This window comes from Otolemur garnettii, unplaced genomic scaffold (genome assembly GCF_000181295.1).
Source record: "Otolemur garnettii isolate 467f Iridium unplaced genomic scaffold, OtoGar3 scaffold00029, whole genome shotgun sequence".
Taxonomy (NCBI): Eukaryota; Metazoa; Chordata; class Mammalia; order Primates; family Galagidae; genus Otolemur; species Otolemur garnettii.
Genome location: NW_003852424.1, coordinates 17283156 through 17294807, shown reverse-complemented (window position 1 = coordinate 17294807; position 11652 = coordinate 17283156). Strand labels below are relative to the sequence as shown.

At 48.4% G+C, this 11652-nt stretch overlaps 1 protein-coding gene across 2 annotated transcripts in view; it reads left to right on the top strand.

Annotated features, from left to right (window-relative positions):
* MYDGF (myeloid derived growth factor) overlaps window positions 1–10136 on the top strand; it is a 13310-nt gene extending 3174 nt beyond the window's left edge. For both annotated transcript variants that reach the window (XM_003788763.3, XM_023512559.1), the window contains 4 exons: window positions 3897–3958; window positions 5434–5515; window positions 7350–7422; window positions 9708–10136. In XM_003788763.3, the coding sequence (XP_003788811.1) occupies window positions 3897–3958; window positions 5434–5515; window positions 7350–7422; window positions 9708–9787 (297 nt within the window). In that variant the 3' untranslated portion in view covers window positions 9788–10136. The remainder of the gene's footprint in view (window positions 1–3896; window positions 3959–5433; window positions 5516–7349; window positions 7423–9707) is intronic.
* The last annotated feature ends 1516 nt before the right edge of the window (window positions 10137–11652 follow it).

Sequence of the window (11652 nt, the reverse complement as noted above, 5' to 3'; positions counted from 1 at the left end):
GCCTGTAGTCCCAGCTACTTGGGAGGCTGAGGCAAGAGAATCACTTAAGCCCATGAGTTTGAGGTTGCTGTGAGCTGTGATGCCATAGCACTCTACCAAGGACAACATAGTAAGACTGTCTCAAAAAAAAAAAAAAAGATTAGTCGAGGCCAAGCATGGTTGCTCACACCTGTAATCCTAGCACTCTGGGAGGCCAAGGCAGGTGGATCCTTGAGCTCAGGAGTTTGAGACCAACCTAAGCAAGAGTGAGACCCCATATCTACTAAAAACAGAAAAACTACCTGGGCATGGTAGCAGGCATCTATAGTCCTAGCTACTTGGGAGGCTGAGGCAAGAGGATTGCTCAAGCCCAAGAGTTTGAGGTTGCTGTAAGCTATGATGATGCCACGACTCTTTACCCAGTTCAACAGAGTGAGACTCTGTCTCAAAAAAAAAAAAAAAAAGAATTAGTCAGACTTGGTGGCACATGCCTGAAGTCCCAGCTACTTGGGAGGCTGAGACAGGAGGATTACCAGAGACCCACAGTTTGAGGTTGCTGAGCTATGATGATACCACTGCACTCCACTCTGGGTGATAGTGAGATACTATCTCTAAAATAAAAATATCTTATTCATTTGGCAACATATGTACTAAAATTGGAACCATAAAACAAAAATATCTTATATCTTCAAGGATAAGCAAGCATGAATATTATCTTTATTTTTATTAATAGGCTTTAATTTTTATAGTAGTTGTAGGTTCACAGCAAAATTGTGTAGGAAGTACAGAGGTTTTTGTTGTTGTTTTGTTTTTTTGAGACAAAGTCTCACTTTGTTGCCCTTGGTAGAGTGCCATGTTGTCACAGCTCACAGCAACCTCAAACTATTGGGCTTAAGCAATTCTCTGGCCTCAGCTCCCCCAAGTAGCTAGGACTACAGGTGGCTGCCACAACGCCCAGCTATTTTTAGAGACGAGGTCTCACTCTGACTCAGGCTGGTCTCAAACTTGTGAGCTCAGGCAATCCCGGATTGGCCTCTGAGTGGTAGGATTATAGGCGTGAGCCTCCGCACTCAGCCTTCATAGTTCTTATAAACCTCCCCAGCCCCATATACACACATAGCATCACCCACAGAGTGGGACACTGGTCATGCTCAATGAGCCTACACAGACATCTCATCCTTATCCAGAGTTCATAGTCTAAATCAGGGTTCATTCTTGGTGTACTACATTCTGTGGGTTTGGACAAAAGTACAATGACATGTACCCACCATTATAGAATCACAGAGAGTAGTCCCTCTGCCCTAAAAATCCCCCTGCTCTGTATTCATCCTACCTTCCTGTAAACTCCCAGGAACCACTGATCTTTTTACTATCTCCAGAGCCTTTTCCAGAATGTCCTAGAGTTGGAATTATACCGTATATGGCCTTTTTATACTGGCTGCTTCTACTTAGCTACGTGCATTTGAGGTTCCTCCATGTCTTAGCATTTTGACAGTTCATTTCTTTTTAGTTCTGAATAATATTCCATTGTCTGGATGCACCACCATTTATTTATCCATTCACCCACCAGAAAACATTTCGGTTACTTCCAGTTTGGGGCAGTTATGATCTTTTGTTTGTTTGTTTTTTGAGACAGTCTCACTTTGTTACCCTCAGGAGAGTGCTGTGGTGTCACAGCTCACAGCAACCTCAGACTCTTGTGCTCAAGTGATTCTCTTTCTTCAGTCTCCTGAGTAGCAGGGACTATAGGTACCTATCACAATGCCCAGCTATTTTTAGAGACAGGGTCTTGCTCTTGCTCAGGCTGGTCTCAAACTCCTGAGCTCAAACAATCCACCCACCTCGGCCTCCGAGAGTGCTAGGATTATAGGTGTGAGTCACCACACCAAGGCCCCCGTTTTTGGCAATTATGAATAAAGCTGCTAAAAACATCAGTGCACAGGTTTGGGGATAGGCATTAAGTTTTCAGCTCTTTTTGGCTAATACCTAGGAGTACAATTGCTAGGTCAAATGATAAGAGCATATTTCATTTTGTTTTCCCATCTCTTTTTTACTTAAGCAAGGTAACTCACTGCTGTGCTCTGTTTTGTTATTTTATGCAATATTGTATCCTAGAAACTTTTCTGTATCCCGTTTAAAGTGCTTCCTAATGATGAAATATGGTAACAAACTATATCCATCACTGGATTAGTGTAGTGAAAACACTGAAGTATTTTCTTATCTCTGCCACCCTTCCACCCTTCTGAGTCTCCGGTTCTCCTACTCCAACCCTATATGTCCACACGTACATGTCATTTAGTTTCCACTTTAAAGTGAGAACATGTGGTATTTGACTTTCTGTTTCTGGCTTGTTTGTCTTAAGATAATGGCCTCCAGCCAGGTCCATTCATGTTGCTGCAAATGACCTGGGTAGTTTTGGGGGTGTTTGTTTGTTTGTTTGTTTGAGACAGAGTCTCACTATGCCACCCTGGGTAGAGTGCCATACCATCACAGGTCACAATAACCTCAAACTCTTGGACTTAAGTGATTCTCTTGCCTCCGCCACCCAAGTAACTGGGACTATAGGTGCCCGCCACAACGCCTGGCTATTTTTTGGTTGTAGTTGTCATTGTTGTTTGGCAGGCCAGGGATGTATTCCAACTCACTAACTCCAGTGTATGTGGCTGGCGCCCTAGTCACTGAGCTACAGGTGCCAAGCTATGGGTAGTTAAAAAAGGTAGTTAACTATTTTGAGTTAAACTTTATGTTTTAGGATCATTATAGATTCCCATTCAGTTGTAAAAAATCATAGAGAGGTCCTGAGCACCCTTTATCCAGGTTCCCCAGGAGTGACACCCTTGAGACACTAGTCACTATAATAGCAGGACATTGATGTGGACACCATGGCACACAGAACAGTTCCATCCCCATGTTGATCCTCTCCCTGTCGCCCTTTCAAGCCAACCCTCCCGCCTCCCCATCCTTGGTTCCTTGCGTTTTCCACTTTGATTCTACCTGCTGCAGCTGCAGTGACAATATGCCCTCCCCACTTGGTGTGTTAGCTAACTGGGGGTTTTTACCCTTCTAACCTTGGAGGAAAAGGTATCTTGCTGTAGTGCAGTTTGCATTCCTTTTTTTATTTTTATTTTTTTTGAGACAAAGTCTCATTTTGCTGCCCCTGCTCGAATGCCATGGCATCATAGCTCACAGCAATCTCAGACTCTTGGGCTCAAGTGATTGTCTTGCCTCAGCCTCTCGAGTAGCTGGGTCTACAGGCGCCCGCTACAGCATCCAGCTATTTTTTACAGACTGGGTCTCGCTCTTGCTCAGGCTGGTCTAGAACGCATGAGCTTAGGCAATCCAACCTCTTTGGCCTCCCAGAGTGCTGGGATTACAGGCCTGAGCCACAGCGCCCGACCCAGCATTCCTTTTTTAATAAACAAAACTGGACATCTTTCCACATACAGTAGAGCCTCCATAGCTGACCATCTGCCTAAGTGGGCACCTCCTTAATTTAACCCAGTTTTCTCAGACCATACATGTACCACATATGTGTGTCAGTACAACAGGCCAATTTCCTTATGTTGACCACCTCCACATGTTTACCAGTGTGTTAACTGTCCCCTGTGGTCAACTTACAGAAGAGGTCCTGATCTAATTAAGAGTTGATTATTTCTCCCTGTACATGGGAGCTGGTTGGGGTGGTTCCCAGGAGAGTTTCCACATTTGATGGTGAGAACATGGGACTAGTAAGTCCCTTGAGCAAAGATGGATACCAAACGGTTGGCCATAGAGAAGGCAAGGCAAGGGGTTTAGTGGTCCCTGAGCTGGGGGGCACAGGAAGGACACAGTGACTCTGTAGAATTCAAGGCAAACCTACAACTCTATGTGAGCACCCATGAGTCCTGGGCTGACCTGAGCTTCACTTCTTTCCCCAGCAATGGCAGATGAGCCTGGGGACCAGCGAAGATCACCAGCACTTCACCTGCACCATCTGGAGGTAAGCATGGTATGGGGAGGGGATGGGCCAGCTGCTGTGGTGTCAGCCAGCATTGTGTGGTCTGCATGCCATTTCAGGCAGGGAAAGAAAGGGGAGGAGGACAGACAGGGCCCTACACCCCTGGAGGGGGGCACAGGCCAGTGGGTAAACTCATAAAGTGCAGGGAGGAGGGGGCTTCCACACTGCACTAGGGGATGGGGCAGGGTGGGAGGTATCAGGAAAGCTCTCCAAGGAAGTGCAGTCATGGGAAGGCCAAGGGCCTGGGGGAGGGTGGGCAAGGCAGGGTGCTCACAAAAGAAGGAGCCACTGAGAGGGGCTGGAACACCCTGGGGGTGGCGCTAAGTCACCAATGGGCTTGGGGCCATTTTTTTTAAATGGAGATAAAATTTCCATAAAATGCAGCTTTTGAAGTGTACAGTTCAGTGGTAGTTAAGCACATTCACAGGGTTATGCAACCACCTAGTTCTAGTTCCAGAACTTTCTCATCACCCCAAAAAGGTGATGAGAAAATTCTGCTATCACTCTCATCTCCCCAAGGCCCCAGCCCCTGTCACCCCTGAATCCATGTCCTGTCCCTATGGGATCTGCCTATTCTGGACATTTCACATAAATGGAGTCACACACTCCAAAGGGACTCCTGTGTTCCCCTGAACATCTGCTCAGGTCCCATTTTCCCTCAGGAAATTATTCTACCAGAATGTTCTCTTGGAAGGTCAAACCTAATGATTTGTAATGTTTTATGGTGCAGACCCCCAGGGATCAGACAAAAGCTGTGCACCCTCCTCCTGAAATCTCCAAACACACATAGCTCCCAGCATGTGCACACAAGCTTGGGTCCTCAGCCCCCACTGAAGCCTGTCACAGTGTGGTCTCCTTGTGTGAGGAAGATATGCCCCACGCCAGGTCCTGCCCCACACCAGGTCCTGCCCCTGTCCTCCTCAGTCAGGTTCATGATTCTTGGGCGTGACCCACTCAAGTTGTCTCACTCATTCTTGTCATCCCACTGCCTTGAGCACAGCTTGCCAAGTGAATAATAAGTCCAGCAGGATAGAGGGTCATGGAGCTTCAGGAATCTTATCCCATCTCTCCTGGTCTTTGTATCCCTGGAATGTGTCAGCCCAAGTAGTACTTATTTCTGGAGTGTTTATTTTGTACCCAACATAGGGCAGGCGCTTGGGAGGGAATTCAACAGAAATCCAAGGTGTAGGTAGGTAGTCCTTGGTGGTCAGGGGTCAACATGGGGGAAAGATTTATACACCAGAGACAATTAGAGTGGTGAGTGACAACACTTAATTAAAGGATGGGGTGTCATTTAATACTGTGTGTGGGCGTTATCGCACAGGCTCCTGCTGGGTGCTTTGTAAACAGCTGGTGTTGGGGGACATCTCACCCAACTCTAGCCAGGGCTATTCTCAGGCTGCACTGACTCAGCACCCCCAGCCCTGGCCTGATGCCCAGCCATCCTTCCTTTGCAGACCCCAGGGCAAATCCTACCTGTACTTCACCCAGTTCAAAGCGGAGGTGCAGGGTGCCGAGATTGAGTATGCCATGGCCTACGTGAGTGTCTCTTCAGGGCTGGTGGGTTCTGGGGACTCTTGGTGGGCTGGGGTGGTTGCCAGAGTGCCCTGCCCTGAGATGCACCTTCCAGACCATGGGGAGGGAGGTCTTATAACTTGGAGGAAGGTGATACACCAATGAAAAGATCTGCCAGTTCTGAAGGCACCAAGAGAGGGTGTGTTTGGTACTCAGAGGGGGACCTAGCTGACTCCAAGTGACAATGAGTGGAGCAGGAGATAGATACACCCATGCCTCTCAGCCAGTCTCCTGCCAAAGCCAATAGGGAACCAGGGGGCAAGGGTCTTCCTTCTGCTGTCCTGAGTACTCAGCCCCTGAGAAATAGGCAGGGATAGTGAGGGCAGAAGTGCCCCTTGACCAGACAAACCTCTGCTTCTTGGCCCTGGACGTGCCAGAGCCAGGTGCCTTGGGTGGGAAGGAACACCCCCCACTGTTGGGGCCCAACCAACCACACTTCAGAGACCATACTTCTGCCTTGGGTTCAAAAGTTTGGAAGTGACTTATACCATCCAGGTTCAACCAGAAAAGCAGAACCAGGAGGAGATTCATGGTAAGAGATTTCTAACTGGGAGTGGGCTTGCACCACAGTGGACAGCTGGGTGTGTTTGGCACCTATAACCAGGCCTAGGAACTCCTCCATCAGGGAAGCATCAGGTTGGCCCTGAGCCTTCCTGCTGATTGAATCTAGACATCCTAGATCTTTGAGAATAATCTCCTTTCCTTAAGGTCACCTGACCATGGACTTTATTCACACCTACAAAAATACCTGCATGGCCACACCTGCAAATGTTTACTGGATAATCAGGGACTCTGGCCTCACTAAGCTGACACATCCAACTGACTATTCCAGCCCGACACCATGGCTCATGCCTGAAATGCCAGTGCTTTGGGAAGCTGAAGCAAGAGGATTGCTTGAGGGCAGGAGTTTAAGACCAGCCTGGGCAACATACTGAAAAATTAACTGGGCATTGTGGTGGGTGCCTATAATCCCAGCTACTTGGGAGGCTGAAGCAAGAGGATCACTTGAGCCCAAGTTTAAGGTTGAGGCTGTAGTGACAGTGAGCAATGACGATGCCACTGCACTGCAGCCTGAGTGACAGAGCAAGACCTTGTCACAACAAAACAAAAAAACCCACTATTCCTTTGGCTGATTTAAAAAAGAAAAAGACATAATTGTGATGATTTTTTTCTTTTTACCATTTAAATAAGATGCTGAACAATCCTGATTTTTAAAAATTACATTTAAGAGATGGCAATGCTGACTCGGCACCTGTGGCTCAAGTGGCTAAGGCACCAGCCACATACACCTAAAGTGGCGGGTTTGAATCCAGCCTGGGCCCACCAAACAACAATGATGGCTGTAACCAAAAAATAGCCAGGCATTGTGGCGGGCACCTGTGGTCCCAGCTACTTCGGAGGTGGAGGCAGGAGACTCGCTTGAGTCTAGGAGTTGGAGGTTGCTGTGAGCTGTGATGCCACAGCACTCTACCCAGGGGGACAGCTTGAGGCTCTGTCTCAAAAAAAAAAAAAGAGAGATGGCAATGTTTATATTATTTCCGTAAATTATTAACTGAAAGGGGAGAAAATGGACTAAGTGCTGTCATTGTAGGATCTGGAGGTTAGGTTGTAAGCCAGTTGACAGTGTCTTGGATAGATGAATCAACCTGCTGCTATCAGCATCTCTTTTATAGGTTTAGAAAAGTCTCTTTAATAAAAATCATATGGCCTTAGCTTCTGCTTCTCTGGAGAACTAACTGAATCCTCTTCTCAACCAATGAGATGGCTCAAGGTAAAGTTTCCATTTCTTCCCTTTCAGTCTAAAGCTGCATTTGAAAGAGAAAGCGATGTACCCTTGAAAAACGAGGAATTTGAAGTGACCAAAACTGCAGGTACGGAAATATGGGTAGTAGGGATAGAGCAGAGAAAGTGGAATGAGGGAGGCAGCAACATTACCACCAGAAGGTGATGTGGTGGGAGTTTGGAGATGGAGATGGCATCCCCAAGGGGGTCCTCAAAGTCATAGACCAGGTGCCCACAGACTGGTTCTACAAAAAGCCACATAGTAAATATTTTCAGCTTTGTGGTGGGCTTATAGGCTACTTTTAAACAACTCACCTCTGCTGTTGTAGCATAAAAGCAGCCATAGATAGTATGTCAATGAACAGGCATAGCAAATAAAACTTTATTTTATGAACACTACAATGTGAATTTCAGATAGTTTTCCCATATCATAAAATACTATTTTTCTTTGATTTTGTTTTAAAGCTTTTCCCTGACCCCCACATCTATAGTCTTGGCTTATTAGGGAGGCTTTGGTGGGAGAATTACTTGAACCCAAGAGTTCAAGTCCAGCCTGAGCCACATAGCAAGACCTCTCTTTTTTTTTTTTGGAGACAGACCCTCAGTAGAGTGCCCTGGTATCATAGCTCACAACAACCTCAAACTCTTGGGCTCAAGCAATTCTCTTTCCTCAGCCTCCCAAGTAGCTGGGACTACAGGCATCTACCACAATGCCTGGCTATTTTTAGAGATGAGGTCTTGCTGTGGCCCAGACTGGTCTTGAACCCATGAGCTCAGGCGATCCACCCGCCTCAGCCTCCCGAGTGCTAGGATTATAGGTGTGAGCCACCAAACCCTGCCCCTTTTTTTTTTTTTAAAGACAAAGTCTCACTCTATTGCCCTGGGTAGAGTGCCATGGCACCATCATAGCTCACAGCAACCTCAAACTCTTGGGCTTGAGCAGTCCTCTTGCTTCAGCCTCCCCAGTAGCTGGGACTACAGATGCTCACCACAATTCCCGACTATTTTTTGTTTAGGAAACAGAGTCTTGCTCCTGCTCAGGCTGGTCTTGAACTCCTGAGCTCAAACAGTCCACCTGCCTCAGCCTCCTTGAGTGCTAGAATTACAGGTGGAGCCACCACACCTGAGATCTCTCTTTAAAAAAAAAAGTCTATTTAAAAACGTGCAAACCTCTCTTAGTGTAGGGGCCATACAAAAGCAGGTGGTGGGCCGTGCTTTGTTAATCCATTAGAGAATAAGCACAAGAAAATTTTATAAGGCTCCATGCCTATAGCTCAAGCAGCTAAGGCGGCAGCCACATATACTTGGGCCTGCAAACAACAATGACAAGTACAACCAAAAATAGCCGGGCGTTGTGGGGAGTGCCTGTAGTCCCAGCTACGTGGAAGGCTGAGGCAAGAGAATAGCTTAAGCCCAGGAGTTGGAGGTTGCTATGAGCTGTGATGCCACAGCACTCTACCCAGGGTGACAGCTTGAGGCTCTGTCTCAAAAAAAAAGAAAGAAAGAAAAGTTTACAGCATAGTAGTGGTGGAGGCAGGGAGTGTCAAGTACTTGGAAAAACAAATAGGTTCCTGGACCCCTCCCATCGGTATGCAGCTATTAAGGGCATTTAGCTGATGAGCTGCTGCAGAGAAGGCAGTGGGTTTAGTGAACAGCTGCACAGCCTGGCTGTCATGTGCTCTGAGATCAGAGCACCTTTGGAAGTCAAAGGTGTTAGGGCAGCATCGAGTTTAGGACCACATAACACCCCTACCCCATCATGCTCAGCCCTTAATCCTCTCCCTTCTGGGTTGTCTGAACCCCTCCCGCCATCCACTCTTGATGTGGCACAATGACTAGAGCTCTGGCCGCCTCCAGCCTTCCTGTGGCTTCCCGCTGCCCACTAAAAGGTCAGCCCCACTGACCTCTCACTCTCCACGCCACCTTTCTTCTGTCTCTCAGCCATAAGACATTCAGTGTCGGCTCGGCGCCTGTGGCTCAAGTGGCTAAGGCGCCAGCCACATACACATAAGGTGGCGGGTTCAAATCCAGCCCGGACCCACCAAACAACAATGATGGCTGCAACCAAAAAATAGTTGTGGCGGGCACCTGTGGTCCCAGCTACTTGGGAGGCTGAGGCAGGAGACTGGCTTGAGCCCAGGAGTTGGAGGTTGCTGTGAGCAGTGAAGCCATGGCACTCTACCCAGGCACTCAGCTTGAGGCTCTGTCTCAAAAAAAAAAGACATTCAGTGTCTGGGGCCTTTACACATGGAAGTCCACTTAGGGGACAGCTCTCCTTCCCCACCTGGCCCATACCACATGCCCCATCCACATTCCCAGTTCCCTGAGGATTCATGAAATATAGAAGATCCAACCATGTGTTTCTTTCTTGCAGTGGCCCACAAGCCTGGGGAATTCAAGGCTGAGCTGTCCAAGCTGGTGATCGTGGCCAAAGCGTCCCACACTGAGCTGTGACCAGCAGTCTTATTGAGGGTGATGCTTCCTCATCTCCACCAAAGGAGCCAGGGACCTGAGAGGGATGACCCATTAATGGCTTTCTGAGGGCCCTCAGATTTTAGCCCAGGCCAGTGTAGCCCTGTCTGAAGGGGCTTACCCTGCCTGGCTCTCCAATACCTCACTGACCCCTGCTCCCTGCTATGCTCTCCTGGACTCAGAACCATGCTCCCCTCTGACCTTCGGGCTGACCACCATACAAGAGCCTCTAGGACTATTTTTCACAAGGTTACCCAGGGGACCTCCTTTCAGATGAACTTAAAAGAGATGAAATTTTTTTCATATTTAAATAAAAAAGATTAAAAAGCCACCACACAAGCTGGTATGTCAGGTAGGGGCTTTGGCTACAGCCCCACTTCATATCCCTGTTGGAAGAGGCTGATGCTGCCCCACCCAGGGCACAGGGTCTCTCCAGGTGGGACTGTGCTGAAGGGTGTCAGAGTGCTGGACTGAAGGCACCCATCCCTGAACTTGCTCTTACAGACTGGCTACTTGCTCTCACCGAATCCCATACTTGCGTCCATGTGGCCTTGTCAAAGGCCCAGGACAGGTGACTATTCCAGGATAGACCTGCACTCTTGACCAGGGTAGTTGGTTATGATTGTTTTTTTGAAGCCATATTACAGTATGGTGACTTCAAAAATCAAAATACCCACAGGCAAACCCAAATAAATCAAACCCCCAGTGCCCCAGCCACTCAGAAGGGCCCTGGTCTCCCAGCTTTGGGGCCTGAGATTCTGACCCCAGCCTTTTATTTTTTGAAACAGTCTCACTTGGTCACCCTTGGTAGAGCACAATGGCATCTTAGTTCACAGCAACCTCAAACTCTTGGGTTCAAGTGATTCTCTTGCCTCAGCCTCCCCAGTAACTGGCACTACTGGCGCCCACCACAACACTCAGCTATTTTTTTAAAGACAGGGTCTCACTGTGGCTCAGGCTGGCCTTCAACCCGTGAACTCAGACAGTCTACCTGCCTTGGCCTCCAAGTGCTGGGATTACAGGCGTGAGCCACCACGGTCGGCGTGACCCCAGCTTTGACCTTCAGCCTGACTTGCCACCCTAGGCTATAGCCTGTTGCATCAGGGCTGCCACTGAGCATTGGTGTCACTGATGGAGGCCTTTCTACACCTCCCTCACACCTGCCCTAGGAGGTGGCCCTGCTCATACTTTCTGGAGGAGAAACTGGCTGAGAGCATCAGGGCAGCTGCCTGAGGTCATACCTCTAGAAGAAGCCTACTAGGTGTCCTGCTGTCCTTGCCACCATCCCTGGAGTAGAAGCTCCTTCAGATCTAGAGATGAGAAGCACAGAAGCTCAGAGAATGACTGTTAAAAACCAGAGTGACAAGAGGTGGCCAGGCCCAAAGGTACTCGGAGGGCAGAGCCAGCACCCTTGACCTCTTCCCAGCATGCACCCTGTATAAGGAAATTCCTGATACATCCACCCATAAGAAGGGCCCCCAGAGCAATAACAGTGGGGCTCTGGGGCCTGGGAGGGCACAGTGACCTGCTGGTAACCCAGGGGCCCATCCTGAGACCAGAAACCTTTCCCACTCTGGACTTTGCAGTTGCACAGGGCCTGAGAGGTGAGCATGGCAGGATTGCTCGTGGCTTTCTGTGCAAAGACTGTTGGAAAATGCACATGGGCCAGACCTCAGTCAAAGGGATGGGATTCTTTGCTGGTCAACCCAGAATTGTTCATTGCTTCCAAATTCCTGGAAGGATGCAGACCAGGTGGCAGGGTGTGCCCACTTTGGCAGGGCATCTAGGGCCACAAGTAAGCCTCCCACTTGCTCCGTGTTTATGTCTCTTTTTTTTTTTTTTTTTGA